Here is a 22364-nt window from a genome sequence, read left to right as displayed (position 1 = left end):
ATTTGATACGGGCATGTTACTCTGCCTATTTGGAAATGTGCTGTCCACTGATATAATGTGCCACATTATAACTCTCTAAATCCAAGATGAGAAAGGTAATGACTATTCATGAAGAAATATTTCATTAGCTTTTCTTTTTCCTCCCATTTCCCCCTCCAGGCCTTTGTCAGCACGAGGCATGAAGAGGACAAGGTCATAGTGTTTGACAGGGCAAATGTGCTCTTTATCTTCAACTTCCACCACAGTAAGAGCTTCAAGGACTATAGGGTGGCTGTAGAACTTCCAGGAAAGTATCCTTTTAACTTTCATCTGTCATGTCACTGCTTGTTTCTTTTAAATCTCCACACATTGGCTTTCCTCTGTCATGCCGCAGTGTGCACCGCAGAGCCTCTCAGAATAATGATGTCTTTGTTTGTTCCTTCTTTTATACAATAACATGACTAATCCTTTGAGCTTGACAAAATGACTAGCTGTTGATTTTTCAACCACAGCAGTAAGCAGCAGGGCAGAAAGGAGACAAAAATAGGAATATGGGAACTGCATGATCCATTTAAAAGTTTAAATTATATGAACTTTTTGGAAAGGCATCTGCTGTACGTGTGTCAGTAGCCAGACTGATATTGTGTACTGTACAGTAGGTCAACAACAAGCTGGTACAGGCATAGGCATCCCTATTGGATAGATTTTATCATCTCTGGTTAAGCTTTAACTTTACATCTCACCCCACTAGCAAGTCCAAATTTCTATTTGTCCACCACTTCATTACACAATGGTCTAAAACAAATGACCACGTCAGATCAGCTGTACTTAAAAACGCTAATATTTTGGGACAGCTTCTGTGGCTGTATAAATTTTATAGGATGCCAGCAATATTATCCAGCTCCAAAGAAAAGATCAAAACCAACAACCAATAGTTCCGAGCCCGGGGACCCACAAATTTGTTCCTACTGAAGACAGTTCTTTTAAAAACAAGAGAGTTGTGTGAGTTTCCTAATTAATCACATGGTGGCATTATCAAACAACTTCGTTGTTGATGTGAGGCTGCAGGCAGGACAGTTCAAAATGAGTCCACTGATAAACTTATCAGGTCAGGGCGCTGCAGTGAACCACCTCAACTCTGTGAAGATGCCTTATACTGGGTTGTGTCAGACTTGTTTAAAATAATGTGACTTGCAAAGACCTGCAATTTTAATGTTTTCTTCAAGGCTAATACTTGAGTGAAATAATTTTAGCTGTCACCGTTGAGAGTAGTATGAGCCAATTGTTGATATTGGCGTTGTTATGCTATTAGAAAGAAATAATAGCAGAGCCCAGTGATTCAGAAAGCGCTCGCTTTAGCATCATTAGCTGTCTGTCTTCCCAGTGAGAAGCGCAGAGGAATTTAATGAGTCCCACAGTTGTGATTATAGCAGGCTTAATGATCAGGGATGTGAAGGGGTACAGAAAGCTGACAGATTTGTATTTATTATAACGGACATCACTCTCTTCTGGGGCTCCTTGTGGCTCACGCCAATACTTTCCCGGATGGATACAAAGCTGTGTTGCTTTTTCAGCTATGACTTAAATAATGTGATGGCGAGTCAAAATGCAGACAGAGCTCGTTAGTTTTCTCTGGACGCCAGCAGTTCAAATCACTGTGCATCAGCAATTCGGTTTCAAATTATGATGATTCGACTGGCTGATGGTGAGGTTGTTAAACAGCAGTTGTTCCTTTGATTTCTGAATTATTTTTAGTTTCATTTGGATGGATAAGTTGATGGTACTTGCTAATTAAAATGAAATAATAAAGGTCTATCAAAATGTAATGAAATATCAATGCCAGCGTGATGATATTCAGTATTTATATTAACAAGAAATTTGATTTTTTTACATTTCATACCATTTCAAGGGGCAGTTCATTGTATTTGCCTGGTATTACATTATCTGGCAGTTATTATAATATATAGTTACATACTGTAGTCACTGTCACTGACATGAGTATTCCAGTGGATTAAGAAAAGCATACCAAATGAACATTGTTCATCTCTATTGCAAGTGTTAATCCACATCTTTTAAAATATGAACACTGAGATAGAAGAAAATCTGGTTTTTAATTTTTAAAAAGCAGTAACCCCCAATCTTTTAATATCATGTGTTAATTGTAAGCTTGTTTGATGTGCAGTCTGCCTTGTGCTTTCAATTCTACCTGGATGGGGCGAATCCTTGGCCCAGCTTTAATAGCCTAGCTCCACAGTGTCTGTTACACCGTTTTAAGGGTTTATTTTCATTTAGATAGAACTACATCTTTTCCTCCTGGTGCTTCTTTTGATGTTTAAGGAGAGGCCTCAGACACTGGGTGAGTTGAGAGGAAATGCAAATAAATGTGAGGGCAAAGCTCTGACTGTCATTATACAGAGAGGCGGTAAACACATAAAGGCAAATGTGCTGTGTGTGTGAGGAAGGTACATGCACCGTGTGTATGAGGGGATGCAGATCCTCCGATGGGAATGTGTGCAGAGGATCCAATTAGGGGAGAAGACAGATGAAAGTGCCACTCTGAGGCAGAGGAGGTAAACAAGACAAGCTCAAAGAGTCCAAAAGTGCTTTTTCATTACACTCTGCTGTCATATACTTAAACTTTCTTCTACCTGTGTGAGGGTCAGGCATGTCACAGTGGAGCCCCACACCTCTGCTGTAGCCGGCTGCAGCTGACAATGCTGTGTACCACTGGAAATGGATCCAATATGGATGTCATGTCCTTCGGCAAAATGGCAAGTAGTGTATCTTATCAGAGGGTATCCCTCTTCAGCAAAGATGACTATTGCCTTGCCTTTTGTTTTCACATGCTGGATGGCTGCATGTTGGTCTAGATAGTGGTTTCCCCTTCTTTCATAATATTTTTATTGATGAACTAAAAAATAAACAGAACTTTTACCAGCGGAAGCACAGTTTGACGATGTAACACTAGTTGTGCACTACTCCTCAATAGTTTCCTTAATTTTTCATAGCAACACTAAAAAACAAAGTTGTTTAAAGGAATCCAAAGTTGATGCTGTACAGCTTTGTGACAGCTAAATGACAGTTAGGAATCCAAAGTTGATGCTGTACAGCTGTGTTACAGCTAAATGACAGTTGTGGTGTTTTTGTCTGGGGTAAGAAAGTGAAAGCCTGCTGTCATAAGTTTACGATAAATGAATATCTCAACTGTAGTGTAGTCGTCATCTCACAGTCCCAGTCTTTAGTGGGATCCTCAGTGACTGTTTGGCCTCCTCATATTTTACACAAGTTTTTCTTTTACTTCTCAATGTCATTTTCTGTTTCTCTCCGTGAGGAAGAGCAGAGAACGTGAAGCAGCATACCTCACTGAAAACACTGGTGATCAAAATGCAGTCAGCATCAGCTTTTCGACAGGCACTCAAACCCTGTAAGTGTTTGTTTTTTTTTTTATTATTTTCTCTGCGACTCATGGTGGACATATTTTTCTGGCGGTCGGCTTTATCTGGCTGGGGTAGGGTATTTGAAATCCCAGTTGGATCCCATCATGAATCTACAGTATACCTGTCAGGGCAGGTTGGTATTTGATTTACACTGTGCCAATAGGCGGTAGAGACTGTGCCAGGTCATCATTCTCCTTTTCTGTCAGAGCGTTTCCTTGAATGCCATTTGGAATAATTCAGCTACAGGTGTGTAGTGACACTAACTAACTAGAATTTAGAATAAAATATACAGTTCTGTGCATAGGTGACAATGATTTACTCTGACGTTATCAAGAATGAATCATATGAGGTTTCTGAAAAAGGAATATATTTTTTTTACAACTCTCTACAGAGAGCTATAAGATGCATCAAGATGGATTGTATAAAGAAAGCTGCATTAGTTTCTCTGTGTGGGATCCCATTAGGTCCTAACTCTACCAGATATCCTCTACAGACATCCTCATCAATCCAGAGGCTTAACCTGTGATCCCAAATCTTGTCATGTTCAGGTGCAGACAAATAGAAGAGCTTTCAGGCATTAAAGGAAATGCCCATTTTGTTAAACTTTGGTTCCTATTTTTGTAAATTTGGCAGTCATTTTTCCAATTGTTCTTCCAACATTGTTCTTAAATACACTGACATTACATTAAAATGTTTAATGAGGCAACAAACAAACAAAAAACCATGAGCAATCAGTCAGAGGATCAGACAGGTTCTAGGTCTTATCTCTAATAACTCTCACTGCCATGAACAGCTAAATCGAGCAGCTACTTGATGCACAAATGGTGATCTACAGCTCAACACACACAGCACTCATGAAGTCATTATTGATTTTAGGGCATACACCACACCCCAAACCCCCTGTAGTTTTCAGTTAAGTTAGCAATCCAACATTTACTGGCACCAACCTTTTGTGTCTCAGATGTCACATCAGCAGCAACCACATAATCCAAAAAGCCCAAAAAGCAAAGACTCTTCTTAGGCAGCTCAATACATTTGGACTAAGACAACAAATTGTGCTCAGTTTCTAAACTGCAGCCATTGAAATTATTCTCGCATCATTCATAACAGTTTGGTACAGCAGTTTAGATAGTCAAGGCCACAATAGAGTCCACCAGAGATCCGTCATCCAAAATCATTGGCACCACCACATTTCATTAATAAATTGTGCTTCCCAAAACTTACATGGACCACATACAGTCCCAAAGTAGTGAAACTAAACAGGCAGCATAGCTCCAACAGCAACATCATGGGTCGTTAATCCGCTCATTAACCAGCAACACATCACATGCAGCAGACACACTGGCCTCAAGCAGTCAAAACAAACGTACTGTGCTTCAATGGACAGCTGATCATAGGTTAGACCCAGAACATTCCTGGACATGCAGTAACCTCAGACCCTGTATTTTTCTCCACATCCTCTGGTCACAGTGCAGCAGAAGGAGGTAAAATATATCCACAAGACTGCATGTGCTTTAAAAATCCTGCTTTTAAAATAGCACCGGTAGCAAGCTCACATCAACGCGCAACTGCCTGGAGATCATAAGCATTCAAGGAGATCTTTAAACTATCACGTAATACTTAATTTTATTAGAAAAAAGGTCTCGTGAGCGAGAGTTTGCAAGACTTGTATAAACCAAGCTGCTTCTGCATAGAAGTACTAGAGCATACGTACACCTCATTTTTTGGGCTTTAGGTTACAATTAAGGAGATAATTCACTGTTGTAACGTCGTAGTTAAGTCAGAAAACAAGGAAAAGCATGTTATGGGCTCTTTAAGGGTCCCGCTTTTCAGCACATCAGTTGATGAGTGTCAGCTGCTGTTTGGCCCGAACCGTCTCTTATTCCACTGTGACAGATGGTGTTTCTACTGTTTCTTCCACTCTGATGTAATTCGCACCAGCTGAGCAGAAAGCAGGAAAAAGTAGATTCTGAAAAGGCAAGATATTGTATTTAGAGTGCTTACAAGGCCATGCCACATTCTTCAGATGTGCATGCACATCTCACTCAGCTTTTGTTCATTCACACCAGGGTACTGTTACTTTCATAAGTCCAGAAAAAATGGCAAGCTGATGGAGAAACTACAGTAAGTAGTGCCTTTGGTCTGTATTCAAGGTTATGGCCAGATTGTTTTCAGGTCAGGCAGCATGGTGACATTCTGTCGCCACACAGCAAGAAGGCTCCGGATTCAAGGCTCAGCCAACCCGGTGCCTTGTTTGCATGTTCTCCCTGTGCCTGTATGGGTTCTCTCTGGGTACTCTGGCTTCCTCCCACAGTCCAAAGACAGGCAGCTTAGGTTGATTGGCGACTAAATTGTCCATAGGACTGAGAGTGTGTGTGGTTGTTTGTCTCTGTCAGCCCTGTGATAGACTGGTGACCTGTCCAGGGTGGACCCGGCCTCTCGCCCAATGTCACCTGGGATCGGCTCCAGCCCCCTGTGACCCTATTCAGGATAAGCGATATAAATAATGGATGGATGGATGTTTTCAGGTCATCAATGGCTCATATCATCATGCTTTGCACTGCCTTCCTTTCTTTCTGCCCATTGGGCAAAATTGATTGTGTTCTTAAATCTTCCATTTTATCCACACAGGCTGTATTGATTACAGTATTTTGCAGCTGAACTGCAAGCTGTTGTTGCAGTCTGTAACCGCTAACAAAGACTTAATCGCTCAAAGCTTCCAACTACCAATTTGTGTAAGTTCTTGTATCCTAGCAGAGATTTTTGCCAGGGAACACTGAATTGCTGTAACTCAGCCTCCTCCTGCACGCTTTGTGCCACACACATGCACACATTTTGTACAATACACATGCAATCCATAAGACTGCAAATACACAACAAGCAGTATGAAGGAACCTTGTAGTGTTACTAACACTCTAAATTAGGTCTGAAACATGTTATCAGTACTGTTGGAAAATGACCGTGTGTCTAATGTAAAGGTTTTTGTTTGTATTAGGTAGATTAGCTTCTAAAATCTCATATATCCTAATTTCCCCAGAAGCATTGTAAGCCTTGAGAGAATATTTCAATATACTTCTGATAGTTATTGAAAAGCCTTCAAAGAAAAATGAGCTTGTTCTGTCAATAAACCACCATAGTGGTTGTAGAACAGAGGAGGTGTGAGGCAGGGGATCTTCCTCCTCAGCAGAAACAATGCACAGAGTGGTGCTTCTTTTTAATCATCACTATCAAAGCAGACAAACAGGCAGCAAAAGCTGGATTTCCCCGGCTCTGGGGCAGAATGAGGCAGTGTTTGAGGATCACACTGCAGAGCATCACCTATGGGGAGAGAAGGTGATTATTCAGCCAGCCAATTAGAGGGTTGTTTGCATGTCTGCTCCACTCGCCAGGTGTTTGTTACAGTACTACTCCCAACTGCTCCTGTCCCTGAGAGACAGGAGTAAATAATGCACCGCACAGATGTTTTTGGGTACATGGATGCCAGGGTACACATGTCAGCTATTAAGCATTTCTGATTGGCATGTGCAAGGCTCAACTTTGATCGATGATGAGTTTTCAGACATTTATGTACACACAATACTCGTCAAAGTGCACTGTCTTGGATTTTAAATCCAGCTTTCATAATGTCTTGAATATTTCCTCTGACATTAGTAATGGCCTTGTTAACTGATTGCAACACCCATCCTTTTTGTGTTTTGTGAAGCAATAAAGTGGGAACTGTACTAATGTGAAGTAGTTTAAGAAAGGAAGGAGGAATTTTCTAAAAGTCTCTCCAGAAAATTGTTTCTCATCAGCTTTGGGTGCTCTTTCCTAATAATTTAGATATCACATTCGACAGGCATAATTCATCGTGTTATCGATTTGATCCTACACTTGGCATTCAAGAAAAGGTGAACATATGCTCTCGTTGTTGCATATGAAATGATTTGCATATTATATTCCATGCAATATCTTTCCATCTGAGTTCCTCCTTGGGAACACACATCACTCATCTATTCAGTGTCTGAGCATCCTTGTACAGAAGCACACAGTATAGTACACACATCTTTTCTGTACATGATCAAAGGCAGTAACATGTTTTCTGGACTTTCTCAGTGCAGCCATCCACCATACACTGACTTACAATTACTTTGGATTCATCGAGATGTTTTGACAGCTGATAAAAACTCTTAAATGCCACAGTAAAAATGAAGCATTTGCATTAACAATATACAGCACATTACATTGTAAAACATAGGAAAATAGGACAGATTTCAGTGTCCATACGTGGAAGATGATATAGTTTTTATTAATCCAGTACCAGTACATGCTCGCAGGTTTCAGGGATGAATCCCTTGATGTGTTATCTTGTGCTTAATTTGTACTGTTTTGCTCTCACTGACACTGACATAAGAGTCTCTTCTCTTGATCTTTGTCTGATTCAAAGATGTAAAACAATAAAACGTGAGTCCTAGAGGAGGAGTGGATATATTTATAGATACTATTTATGTATGTCTGTTGTCACTCATTTGGTTTACTTTTTTTGATCAAATTCATTATTTATGCAGGGAATTAGATAAAGTAGACAGACTGCATGATTGTGCCACGGCTGAATCACTTTTGTGTTTATATTAATTTCAGGCAGCCTTCGCTTTGTCTGTTTAGAGCTCTGTGCTGCTGCTTCACGGTGCTGCAAAGAGGAGATGAATGTTGATGAATGTGAGGGTTTCAGTGAGTATAAACCAGCTGAGTACTGCTGAATCAAGTCTGCACACCAGAAGCACTGGTGATAAAACACTCTTGTGCTTAGATCTTTTAGTTTCCCACTGCTATTGTGCCTTAACCTCTATTTCTGTCAGACACAAAATCAAGCTGGATTCAGATATGGTTCAGTATGGAGGTCATGGACGGCTGGACCACAACACAGAGTTCTTCACTGAGCCCCAGCCCTTCCAGGGTCGCTCCAACTCCATGCAGGTAAATATTTTCACCATCACACTTTTTGACTCATCAGAGCTCATCTATTATTGAATGAGTATGCTCCAATTATAAGTTCAGGGCTGCTGTAGGTGAGTCTAGTCACTAAACCAGTTAGCACTGGTTGCCACTTAGCACACTAATTCTAACACGGTTTAGTGGGTGGTGTACATTCACACTTGAAAAAAGTGGCAAAATTAAGTGCACTCAAAAAATGCCAGTATGTATTTTTGAGAGCACTGTTGATGGACTGTTGTCCCACAATGCAGTGCATGTAACGGAAGAGCTCCTCACCCAAAGGAGTTGTGTGTGTGTGTGTGTGTGTGTGTGGTGATGAGACGGGTCCAGAAACATCTCAGAAAATAAAAAATAATTAATGACATGAAAGATTAAAACTTTGGACAAACATTTTTTATTTCTCTTTGTTGTTTTCAAATTGACTTATTACAAATTGTGATGAAATAGCTGTCAGCATATTAATGATCTGTCCTGTTTGATTTCACAAGTCCGCTTAATTAGCTTGAACTGGAGTTTGTAGTGAGAGAATCTTATAAAGCCATACTAATGAGGTTTAAGCATGTTGTCACGAAGGAGGGCTCCCTGTTCTGGCCAGAAGCCACCTTCGCTCTGGTCTGGGCCTCTCCGCTTGACTGCTGCTCTATTATTTAGTATCCTCTTCATTAATATGATTAGCTTTTCATGCAGAATCCAGAAAATGATGAAATACGGTTGCTTTATAAAAAGGCCTAGGGATGGTATCCATTGTTTTCAGCTTCTCAACAACATTAGACTTTGTGTATATCTATCTCATTTGTCATTTATGCATTTTACTCTGCTCATGTTGGCAGTTATCCTGGAGTCACTGAGCATCATGAGTCTGATATCTACAAGTCTTTCAGATTTTCTGGCAATGATGTGCATTATTCATGGTTTTAGAATTTACTTTTCTATGTGCAAGGCTCTTAAGCTTACACATCGTCAAAAGGAGAGAAAAATATCTGTGAGGACGAGCTACTGGGCTTCCATCATGGAGACCGCTTAAGGCTAATAACTTGAAATAGGTCGATCCTTGAAATACAGTACGAAACACTACTGTGCATTTTCAGCACAGTGCTTGAGGACCTTCCACATGTTTGCCACATGTTTTTTTTTTTTTTTTTTTTCTTGCTGATGTAATTTTTTTGCTTGATTAAAATGCTGAAAGGCAGTAAGATCTTTACGAATAAGGTCAGGGAAGAATTAGTTGGGATCAGATACCCAAACGCTCCAACCGTAACTCGGCTGATTGCATGTTAGATCTTATGTTAATGAATCAAATTAATGTGTGAGGACAGCGATGTCTGTGAAGTGGTCCGCACAGTCATCTTCTCCTGTGGTTTTTCGGTTTGTTTAGTAAAATAATAAATGTCTGGAGGCAGTATTCTTAAGCTGTTGGGACCAGAGTTGAGAGAGCACCCGATGAGGTGTTTGTTTATCTGAACTCAATGTGACCCTCCTCAGATCAGTACTGAAAGTGTTGTAGTTGTAGAGAGATGATATTACTTTATATTAAGAGTTGTACAGAGCACTTGAATGCATCAAAAATGTGTTTGGTGTAACTCACACTGCTACTGTATTATGGGCATCAGTTCAGCATTATTGAAGATTCTGTCATTCCAGGTTAAAAAGCCTCTTCCTCTTTCATGCAGACACTGATGCTCCTTCATATTAGCATAGGTTTCATCAGTTAAGGACTCAAATTCTACATTCTCTCAAATCTTTTTTTTTTTCAGCTCTTATTAATTCAAACACCTCTGCTTCACTCACGTCCCTCTTGGCCAAAATGTGAAGTTTAGTTAACAAGTCATCTGCTAATGTTGGCACCATCATAGATTAATGGCGAATGAACGGAAGTAGGAGGAATGGAGCCGACGGGGAGGGAGGGAGGAGGCAGAGTGGGCACTCACTCATCTTCACTTACTGTATCTCCTTCACAGCCTTCCTCATAGAGATTGCACAGTCAGACTGTAGTCTTGCATAAACATGCTGCCTTTCCTCCTCTTCACTCCTACCTGGTTCTGACAAGAATAATCATACGAGAGCCTCTGCGGGGGCTGTGAAAGGTGCCCACACCATCTGTGTTTTATTTAACAACTGTTGCTTTCCAAGTTGGTGCAGACTTTTTCTCCCTTGTCTTTTTAATGTGTCCGTCATTTCTCCAGCTTCCTCGTTATTGAGCGATAATAAACCTTCATATCCTCCAAGAATGCATCGCTCCTCAGGTTGAGAATGCACATAATTGGACGAAGCCAGCAGAGTCGAGAGCGTCCCGGTGACTCAGTAGACTGTGGTGAGCACTGTGTGACTGCAACGCACTGTTTACAAACCTCTCTGTAGCTCATTCAGTCGCACCTTTTTCTCCATTATTAAAAAAAAAAAAATCAATAAAAACAAAAATGCTCCCACAAAAATAAAATAAAACCAAAACAGACACAGGTTGTGAAAAAAGTTTCTTTTGATGTTGTTTTCAGTTCTCTTCATTAATAAAGGTTAATGGGACCAACTTCCTAATAAGCCAGCGAGTCTGTAGGTGTAAATGTTAATCAGTTGTTAAATTTATTTTCATCTACTCGCTTTGCAGCTCTTTTTCAAAAGGTCAGATGTTCATCTTCCCGATGAATCAAAGAGCTAAACACGCCATGTGACGGGCTGGAGTGGCACAAACACCAGCAACAACCTAGCAATCAGAAGATGTTCTTATTCACTGATTATACGGTAACTGGTGTGTAAAAGAGTAAATCATTTATTAATAGCTGCCAGTTGTAAATCCTTTATGGCTGCTATGTTTTAAGTACCATCTATGCCTAAAATAAAACATCTGGATTTATTCTTTCTTACTAATTGATAAGATGCATGTGAATGATTAGTTTTAATTGATCTAATATCAGCTGGGACTAAGCAGAGTGGGAAAGGACAGTTAATATTCTAACAGCAAGTACAAAACTGGCTCTAGTCCCTAATAAATAATACAGTATCCCAAGCACAATTACCTAATATAATGCTCTTATATAAAATAAGTTTGATTTGAAGCCACATAATTATTACTGTTTTTAAAAAAGCAACAACGTCCGGCTTTTTAAAGTGCTTTAGGTGTTCGATGTAACATGTTTATAATGGTAACAGTATTGTCTAAAAATGTGGGGTTTCTTGGTAATAAAGAATGAGCACTGACTCTTTTCATTTTCAATATGAATAGATTGAACGGTTGAACAGTTTGCCATGAAGCTGAACAAAGATGAAAAGTTTCTTTTTTGAAAAAGCACTCTCTTTATGCAAATAAAAAACGTTGGAGCTAAGCCTTCATCTGAGTGAACTGATAGCTTGATATACTCAGCAGGCTTTTGATGAGAGTCTCGCACATCAAGAACCAGGACTGCTGCTATTGAATGATAAAAATGTATTCATTTAGTGAGACAAAAACTAAAATAGCTGAGGACTAAAATTCCCCAAGCGAGAAACTGTATTTTAGCTTAACCTCTTCTGGTATTTGTCACATTTACAGTTTTGTTGAAGTGTAATAATGTCAAAGGCATAATGCTAAGTAACGCTGCTTGAAAACCTTTTGGTAAACATTGCATGAGGTGCTCTCCTGTGACAGTTTCAAAAAAGAAATTATGCTGAAGTGAGGAAGAAAAAGAAAGTGAGGGAAACATAGCAGCCTGGTGGCAAATGATCAAAAGCTGTACATTTCCATCAGAGTGATCTAAGGTCTGATGTTGAAGTGTGAGCAGAATGAAACTGTGACGGCACAAAAAAAGCCCTGCTTCACACTTTGCAAACATATACCAATATACAGTATTACTAAATGCTGTGTATACAGTATGAAACCTATGTGCTGTAAACAGGTTAGAGCTTTAATTAATTTGTAATTGTGAGTATGAGTTCATATGTATCTTCACTGTCTGTGTGACAGATCACATCAGCTTCAGATCTTTTTGTAATTTATTTATACACAATATAAACCACATTTAAAAGTTGTTTTTTTTAATTATTCATAATATAATTTTGAAGACTGAAACACTGTTGCATTGTGGTCTTATTTTACTGTAGGTTTTTGCTTTTCTATGAGAGGTTTTTATTATTATTAGTCAGGTAAGCTCTGTGATGAAGCTGATCATAACTAAATCAATCAAGTGCTAATCTGTGTTAACCATTCAGATTTATGCTCTTTGCCTAAAGTACAACATGCATGTACAGAGAGTTGATCCTTGAGACAAACAGAAACCTGTCTGGAGAGCAGAAGTGCACAGACAGACAGACAGGCAGTGTTCTTGCCGGTAGCTGGGGTCAGGAGACAGAAACTTAGTGGATATATATTCCTGTGGAGCACCTCATGAATCCTTTATCAGTGTGTTTGAACATTGATCAGATTGAGTATTAGCCCGAAGGCTGGACTCTACTTTTGAAGGGAGTAGAAAATCCGAATTCTCACATCTGAGTACGTAACGAGGCGATACAAGGAACACTCATGAAACAAAAGAAGTCAAAAAGAGGACAAACACCCCTGGCTAACTTTCCATTAATACAGCACATGCATTTCACAAACGAACTGCTTTGCTTTCTCCTCATCTCATTTTGTTTTGCAGCTCTACTATTTTAAACAAATTGTCAGATTTGCAAAGGCTCTGTTGTACTGTAACTGCTTTTGGATCTGACTGCCGGTAGTAAATACTGTTCCTTAAATGTGAAATGTGGCTTATGAATGTCTGCCAGTGAAGTGGTAAACACCTACAGCAAATGACTCATCAGAAAGCAGCAGAGGCTTTGTGGAAACATTCAGACAAATCCAGTCAGATGCTGAGGACCAGGGTTGCTTCAGAAAACATGGCAGTAGAACTTGTGCTACACCCGTGAGAAGTATGTCTGATATTATGGCCGAGAAATGCACATTAATATTGTGTGATTGGGTTTGTGAGCTAAATTAGATCATAACATAGGTTATATCACGTCATTTTTTTAACGATGTAACACTTTCTACTTCTTAAATTGTGTTAAAAAGCAGAGCAAATGTTCTCCTTGGATTATTTTCTGCTGGTAGCCCTTTAACCCTTACACCGATGATGCGCCAGGCTTGTGTACCTACATTTATTGTATGTTTTGTTGCGTGATCAGATGAACTGTAAACAATAGTCTTACACCTCGGCACTGGTGTGTTCTTGTGCGTTGTTTTGTGAAGATGACCCCTGTGTTTGCTGACAATATAACATAAGAAGTGTTTTATTCCTAATTACTGTGTCTAGTCTGTGGGTGATAGGTCACTTTTTGTATGTAGCCTATGTACTATAACAAATTTATGACACCTGAGGAGTAATACGGTATGTTAATTGGAATGTCTTCCAGTAATTGCTGTGCCAGCACTCGGGACTATCTGCTGCTCTTTGTTCACAGATTGATTTAGAATTTGTCACTATTGCTATCTGTCTGGTAGAAATAACAACTGTTGACATATCCCAGGTTAGGCGCAGTGGTAGCTTTTATCTAAGCAGGTGCACCGATTCATTCTGCCTTTCCTTCTCTCGGCAGTGCTTCTGCATGGAGACTCTCCCACTGTGACTGTTTAATTAGTCACCAATGTCTGTGTAGTGTTTCAGCACCAGGCTGCTTGACTCCCTCTGTGACGAACTGTTGCCAAAGAAACATCCACACCGAGCTCAGATCCACTGATGCTGAGGGGCGGCTTGAAGAGTTCAGGGGGGTGATTGAATTGTTTACAGCTCTGCTCTCTTTTTCCGTTTTCTGTTGGGAAATATAGCATCATTTATGTCTGCTTGGCTTTTCCTTTGGCATAAATCTGAGATGACTAATGCTACACGGTGGCTCTTTGCCTCCAAACGACACTGTGAATATCAAAAGGATTGATCAAAGACTTTATTAGCTACACCGCTCCAAACTAAAGCCCTCACTGAGACTTCTTTGTACTGTACTTTATAGAGTGTATATAAGGAATCTGACATTTCCAGACTATGTTCCTTCATGTGGTGTGCTTATTTTTTTGCTGACATGTTTTTTTCTTCAGTCCAGTGAAACTCTGGGGATTCTTTTAGCTCGAGTCTTTGCCCACTGGCAGATTGCATCTTCACAGAATCCCAAATTTACTGTTGGTGCACAGCCAATATTGAGAGATGATGAAATGCACAGTTATCGCATTGAACAGAGAGTTTAGAATTGAAAATTGGGATTTTTTTTTTCTTTTCTGCTTAAGGCAGGATTGCTCATTTGGGGATTGGTCAATTGTGTGCACAAACTTTAAATGTAATGTTATAGGCCAGAAATTTGCAGCACCGACGATACCAGGATTACGTATTCTCCACAGCTCAAAGCTTAAAATGAACTGGTTCACAGGCACAGGTTGAAGAAGCTATGGCTCCTCTCAGCACAGTAGATCTGTTGACTCCAGTGCCACCCAGAGGCCATACTGTAGCTGCAGTTCTGTCATGCTTTGATTATGTGCACAGTACCTTTCTAACCTTGACAGTCCTCTTTGATCAAAGGCTGTGGTGTTTGTGCACTGTCTCGTCTGATGACTTAATTTTTCAGCTCATATCTGAATATCCTGCTAAATACACCTCCCATCCTCTTCTTCGCCGTCTTTTTGCTCCTTCTACTCCTTGTTTAGTCGCCATGTCGACCTTGATTGTGAGGAGCAATCACGCCTGATTATCAAGGCAGCAAGTGCCTCGGTTTCTCAAAAGAATAAAACTGAAGATTCAGTAATCTCCAAAATCGGTTATCTCGTTAACATCATTAATCTTCAATTGTCATCTCACTTTTCTCCTTGCTTTCTTTCCTCCCTCTGTCTCTCTTTTCTTTCTCTATCTCAGGTCTACATCCCCTGCAGAACAGCTATTGTCCTGGCCAACGAGGAGATAGATTACTGTTATTAGAGGATGATTGTCTCCACCGAGACCAGGATCGAAAATGGATTCCAACCTCAAACTGAGTGTTAACAATCACCTTCATCTTAAAGTGGCAACCTTGCACACCATCCGAACCCACTTTTTGTGTTTGTCTTTGTCTAAATAGAAAAAAAAAGCATTGTGAGCTTCTGTGCTTTCAAACACCATCTGCAGCCTTAGATGCTGTGCAACCCCATTTACTAGAGATTGGTCCATTTGGGAAGCGTCCAACATAACCAGCAGCTAGATGCTAAAACTCAAAACCCTGCCGAGTCCATAGACCGCTAGCCAGCAGCCATTTATAGGCTCTGTTGAATCTGGCATGTCATTTGAAACGCACGACTGTGGCAGAGGGACGCAATTCAGCAAGCATTCATTTACTCAAACTCAATAGATCAGAGAAATAAGAATATTTTATTTAGATTGTGTTTGTTGATAGTGGTTGTTTAATGATTTTGCATTTCAATACAAATAATATAATAGTGTCATAGGCACAGAGACAGAATTAGCAGTACTTGAAGATCAGAACGGCCAGGTATTTAATCACTGATAATCCATCTTTGTTAATTTGCACTGTGGGAAAATTTACATATAAAAATATTGTAATTTGCACAAAGTAATAAGCTGCTGTGAGTTATTATACTTTTAATGGCTATCTAAGTTGTGTTGTAATGTTTGAATTTATGCAGCTGCCGGGAGCATTTACATGGTTATTTATGGCCCAGTTATTAAGCCAGTAATTTGCAGCTAAGGCAAAGTGATAAAATCACCTAATTTGGATTGTTCAGTGTGTTGCATAATACACAAGTAACATTTTATCTGAATAACAGTTTGTCCACTTTTTTATTGCGTAGGTGTCTCCTGTAGTTTATTACATTTTTGTCATGAATTTCACTAAAGTTTTCAAACTGCTAAAACTGTTCTACTAAATTAAATTGACAGTGATAATCAGCACATTGTTTTATGTGGGAAAAGACATTTTACAGATGTGGCTTACATCTGACTATAAGACACTGTGATTTACAATGTGTGCGCCATGTTGGTTAGATACACGTTCTCCTGGGGATATTCCAGAAAAACACAAACAGCCCAAATTCACACACAAAATGTCATGTGCATTTTCAAATTGGCTCTGTGACTTTTGTGTCGCAACACACTCGATGTCTGAACATCTCAAAGAGCAGCTGCTCACCCTGTGCTCCCATAGCTGTTACGTGAGAAGGTTTAGTGACTGACCAAAATATGTACATACCAAGGAACATCACTGGCGGTAGGTGACGGTTTTTCAGAATAATGGTCTTTTATATGACAGGTTTCATCTTTTGAGGTTATGTTTTCGAAATGACTGTGATGATTTATCTGTTTCCAGCCTTTATGTTCTCTTGGTTTCCTCCTTTCTTCTAAAAGTCTCTTGTTGCCATATGAATGGATGTCTGTTGGACAGTTTTCAGTGTTCACCACACGTTTTATCAAAGCAATATTGTGTTAAGTAAAACAAGAGCCGATTTTGGACATCCCTGATAAAAGCTAATGCCTTGATGTACTGCCATGGATGCTGTTATTCTGTGATCCACACCTACTGCATTAGTTCAGATTCTCCGTCATTTAAGCCGTGTATTGTAGCATATGGCAGGTTTTGATGTGCCTCCCCTGCAGCTGAAGTAAACACATTCATATTCAGGACCATCCTTCTGCATTTAGCCAAAAGTAGCGTGAACGTGTCATTTCTTTTTGTGCAACACCAAAGCATTCAAAAATGACTTTCTCCACCTCTCAAAAAGCACAGAGAGGATCACTTTGCATAAATTTCAAGCAACAAGGTTGTGAGAAAGAAGCGGAGTGTTTAATCATCCCTCGTCCGACCCAGTGTCATTGTCGTTTTACCACCGCCGAAATGAATTGTCTGCATTTGTTCTCAAAAGTAAAATTGATGTCTGATACGCAGTAACTTTTGCAGCATATTTCTTTCATTATCACTAATGATAATAAATCAGTGTCTGTCAAGCCACAAGGAAAACGTGGGTGAACTGAATATGCAGCCTGACTACTAATTACTGTATGTCAGTATGTAGTGGCTTCAGCAGCAAGCAGAGTTTATTAGGAGGGTATGTTCTCAACAAGTACTTGGTACAGAAACTCTTCTTTTTTTTTGGTCTTTACTGTATATTTACTGTATCACTTGGTGCCTGTCAGTTTCATTCACCAGAGTCCAACCCGATGTAGTAGGCTGCTTGCAGCCAATAAGAACAGATTTCTCAGAGTACGATCATTTTCAGTTTTCATTGTAGCCTCACATGCATCTGTTTTCTAAGTAACTGTTATGAGAGATGCCATTTGACCAAATGTTCAATGCGTTTTACAAGAAATGGTGCACAAATAGCAATTGAACCCATAAGGGGCGTTAATTATCTTAATTCTTAATAATTAGAATAATGTCCAAAACTAGTTATTGAATAAAACTGTATTCATATGTTTTGTTAATGTTTCTAAGTCTAGAAAACATTTTTGATGACTGTTTTATTAAGGTTTATTCTTATTAAACAAAAGTTTCTCATAGCTAAGTGTAGAAAAAATGGTCAGCCATGTATAAAACAGCATTACTGTTTAATTTTGACTTTAGTGTACACATTTTAAGTATTGATACTTCACTAGTTATTAGTAAGAAACATACTGAATAACATAACACAACGTATCAAATGAACTTCACTTTTGGCTTTAGGCCAGTTTTAAACCCTGAAATGCTGTTGTTTAAGAATCCTATAATCTCTGTGTAGTACCGTATGATTCTGAGCTAGACTTCATAAGGAAAGCCACCAAATCTTTGGGATGACAAAGGAACTTATCTACTTTGCTCTACACGCCAGAACACTTCAGTTACCATATGGTGACCAGGGGAGCTGTGAAATGTTTTTACAGGACTATACAGAGCGATTGCCTGAGTGATTCCCATAACATGATGTAAGGAGGATGAAAGACGCCTCGTGAGACCATAATACTTAACTTTCCATTTCCTAGGCATCCATGCTTTGTGCTACTTATACCAGATTATGTGTCTTTGTGCACTGGCACTGAAACAGGCACCCTCTTATAGGCATTGTCTTAACCCACTGAGCTAAAGCCCAGGACACAAGCAGCTTCTTAATAGCAGCTGCACTATAAAAAACAGTTTGGGAGAGTAACAGTGTCGCTTATGTCCAGGCAGTTTTACAGAGGTGCTGATTCAGTCATGTGGTTCACTTTGAGACTACATGGCAGGGTGTTCAGAAGTGGTTCCCACCCTACACATGTAATGTACACACCTAGCTCCTGGTTGTCTGGGCAGCGCAGTTGGTTTGAAGCTTTGAAAGTGCATGATATGTCTCATGCACAATTTCAGTCTCTTCACTGTTGGGTATCTAATAAAGGAAAAAGCCCAAAATAAATAATTCCCCAAACCCCCAAAAACCGTCTGGCCTTTCCCACAAATGGCTCTCAGTTATTGTATGAGTAAGTCATGTGATGCCACGGGGGATGACTTGTACAATAGAATACAGTCCAAGCCAATTACCATGCAGATTTGTTCACACAGTGCACAAACAATGGCCTAAGAAATTACCTGAGTTAGATCAACACCTGTCTGAAACAGTCACAGAAAGCTTTAGTGTTAGATGTCTGAGTAGGAGTTCATGTCGGCGAGTGCAACCCCTGTCGACATGACTACCATGAAATATGCAGGACATATGTATATGCTGCACCACACATTGGGGGATTTCATAAGTAACCCCGAGTGTATTCTGTGTTGTAGCAGTTTGTCTTTTATATTTCTGTGTGAGTTAACAAGGTTATACACTACAGTAAAGGCCTAGAGAGGAGAGCCTGAAGAAGAGGATGTTTTCAATCTAACATACAGTATGAGACTCTACAAGTCGAGAAGGGATTTCACCGTGCACACTGCTACAGCACAGTTGAATGCCTGCGATAATTTTCTATTCTGTTATTTGAGCTTTCCTGAAAAATACTTATTTAGACCAAGATAAGCACCTTAGAAATTAGTCATGTAAAGCTATTTACATTAATTAGTGAGGTGTTTGTTAGGGCGTATGTCATTTGATCTTGTGGCACAGTAGGAAAACAACTTAATGAATCATTTTGGGGCTCTTTAGTGCTGTCATTCAAAGTCTTGTATAATTTGAATGATGTATGTAATTGAATACCATGATGTCAGGGGTTTTAAACTGAGAAACTGAGTAATGCATCTGATGTTTTCCCTTTATTTGCATCATATTAGAGAGTTCAAACTGCAGGGAAACCCAGTGCAAACCGGTACCCAAAAACCTTGCTTAAACAACATCCTTGAGAGAATTTTAATAATTCTATCAAACCTCTGTTCATCAGGTTTTATTCAACACGAGCATAAATGAGTTAAAGTTTCTTTAATTTCCTGCGTTTACATGGCTGCAATGCACCGTTTGTACCAATAATTATTTGAGAGGTAGTTTTCCTTTTCTCATTACAAATTTTTTGTACATTTACATGCTGAATAGTAAAGTTTGGCTTACGGCGTAAGAACTGTTTGTTCTTTTCTGAATACATGGTGTCAGGAGAAGAACATGTACTGCAATCTTCATTATCGTTTTTGAAGAGAGAAAGCCTGTGGTTTGGGGCACAGCATGGACCCTGGTCTTAGACGATTTAGCTGTGTTTTTCAAGGATGGTGAGACACTGTCTTCCATAACTACAGCTTTCAGAATTTTAGTGTCATGTTAGGAACTTGCAAAGGGGTAACAAAAATACTTAATAAAAGATTAACAGGTATGGGCTGCAAAAGCTCTGTCAATACATGAACCTACAGTACATTACAACCAATAAACCTGGAGCACCAGAGGATACAAGATGGACGTAAGATCGTTTTAGAGTAGCCTCATTTTTGTGTCGTGTGTGTGTGTGTGTGTGTGTGTGTGTGTGTACTGCCTTCCCATTCACAGAGCTAAGCATCCTTTTTATACACACAAAAAAACTTGAAAAGCCAGAAGGTTGTTAAATAACACATACCATCATTCTGAAGGTATTAATAGAATTCTCAAAGACTCTACTACTCATATGGATAAAAGAAAAAAAGAATCCATCCACTACAGGATTAAAAAATATACCCATTTCAAGTTCTCATTGAATTTCCTGTCTGGGAAGCTAAAAATGACATATCTCCTTTCTTCTTTTGTATAGTGTAAAAATACCAACATGTTTTTTTATATTAAAATAATGCAATGTAGGCAACTTCTTATTTAGTTTCACATTAAACAAACTGAACACAGACCTATGTCATTTCCATCTTTGTTTGGTTTAGGAAACAGTGCAGTTACATGGGAAATGGGTCAAACATGTTCATTATTGTGCAAATGATTTTAAATCCAGATGGTTAAACAAGTCTTTGAGGGTTATGTTAATTTGGTTATCACTGGACATTTATTTATTTTTGAGAAAACGTATGCTTCGCTCTGTGATTCAAAAGTAATGGTACTCTATTACATGAAAGGCACAAACTGGGGCTACTTCTGCAGTTGCTGTTGCTCATCATTTTTCTCTTGACAGAAGCCACTGTGTTTGTAATACTAACATTCAGCTCAATTCTATTCAGTTTCATTGTTTAGCACCAATTCACAGCAACAATCATCTGAGGGCACCTAAGGTCTGGACCTTAGAGCATTAAAGGGAAAACCCAACAAATCCCCCTTGGCAACAATGGGGAGGAAAAAACTCCCTTTAACAGATGATACCTCCGACAAACCCCCTTCATCCAACTCTAGGTACGACGGCAAACAAGCACATTTCTCAGAAATGTAGGAGTATTCCTTAAATGTCAGCATCGAGAGCTTGAGAATGAATGATCCTTAACCTCCTGACTGATTCCAATATTTATTTTAATGTGACTGATGTGACTGTAAAGGTTATTGGTGCCTTAATCAGACAGCTTTAGTGGAGTGCTCAGGTACCGCCGAGGGACAAGGGAAGATCAGCATGTGTGGTGGGAATGTTGCCAGGCAGAGTGCAGTGTGTGTGTGTGCTGTTATTTGGTTTTGTCATTATACTCATTTTATCATCTTTATGCAGAACAGGCTGTGACTGTTTCCCGTGCATATCTTTGGACCAGTGCCATTTGTTTTCTGTTGTACAAGGTTATCAATTGCATTCTCCCGATATCACTTGTCTCTTCAGTCCTCATTAAACAGCTTGAATGAAAACCATTAGTACTGAAGTTCCTGAGGACCAGACCTAGGAAACTTTGGCCTGCAGATTCCATGAAAGTGGTCATGAAGTGGGAAACAATCCACCAGAAATGTATAGACACCATACCCAAAAAAGAGAAAAATGCTGTGATATCTGGTAAGTATTTCTTATGAAGTACTTTCTTCTCCCACAGGAATTGCATTACTTCAAAATCACCCTAGAGTACTCAGTCCCACTTATCCAGGCAATCAACAAATGGCCCACAGCGTAGGGCAGTCAACCATAAATCTAGAAATGTCAGATACAGCAACTCTCTTATCAATAATGTCTTGGTGAGCGTTGATACCTGTAGTAGTTGTAGTTGAAGCAAAAAGGGGAAATGTGAAGCAGCCTAAACACCCAAGTGAGCTCATCAACCTCTGCTGCTACTTTCAGCAGGGCCTAAGAAAAGACTGATCTGGTTGGAAGGAATCTCTCCATCCCAGGATGGAGTTTAGCCACTGGTATGACTTAGTTTTTGTATGCTAAGCAGTCTGTGCAGACCATTGGATCCCCTTATGCCGATAATCCTAAATCCGGGTGTAGATTTTGAGCCTATAGGAGACTTTGGCTGGAATAAGAGGATCACCACATGGTACCGCTCTACAGCCACAGCAGGAAACTCTAGTGTAACAGCTTTGTTTCCCCTACTGAGGCTTTTGCTACTTCACAAGCAATCCATAATCATCCTGTGTTGATATGAATGTTTTTCTTTAATAAAACAATAAATTAAGGATGAACAGCAGGAAAAGATGTCAACATATGCATACTGATATGGAGCTACATTTAAAATGAAGAAATGACAGGGTAAGCT

General features: G+C 39.5%; 1 protein-coding gene across 1 annotated transcript in view; it reads left to right on the top strand.

Moving 5' to 3' along the window:
• Positions 1 to 17087, top strand: part of gbe1b (glucan (1,4-alpha-), branching enzyme 1b) — a 72972-nt gene extending 55885 nt beyond the window's left edge. The window contains exons 14-16 of the mRNA XM_020613150.1: positions 160 to 290; positions 8255 to 8372; positions 15233 to 17087. Of these exons, the coding sequence (XP_020468806.1) occupies positions 160 to 290; positions 8255 to 8372; positions 15233 to 15295 (312 nt within the window). The 3' untranslated portion in view covers positions 15296 to 17087. The remainder of the gene's footprint in view (positions 1 to 159; positions 291 to 8254; positions 8373 to 15232) is intronic.
• The last annotated feature ends 5277 nt before the right edge of the window (positions 17088 to 22364 follow it).

This window comes from Monopterus albus, unplaced genomic scaffold (assembly GCF_001952655.1).
Source record: "Monopterus albus unplaced genomic scaffold, M_albus_1.0 scaffold130.1, whole genome shotgun sequence".
NCBI lineage: Eukaryota > Metazoa > Chordata > Actinopteri > Synbranchiformes > Synbranchidae > Monopterus > Monopterus albus.
The sequence above is the reverse complement of the archived record's forward strand: the minus strand, read 5'-3'. Positions and strand labels throughout refer to the sequence as shown.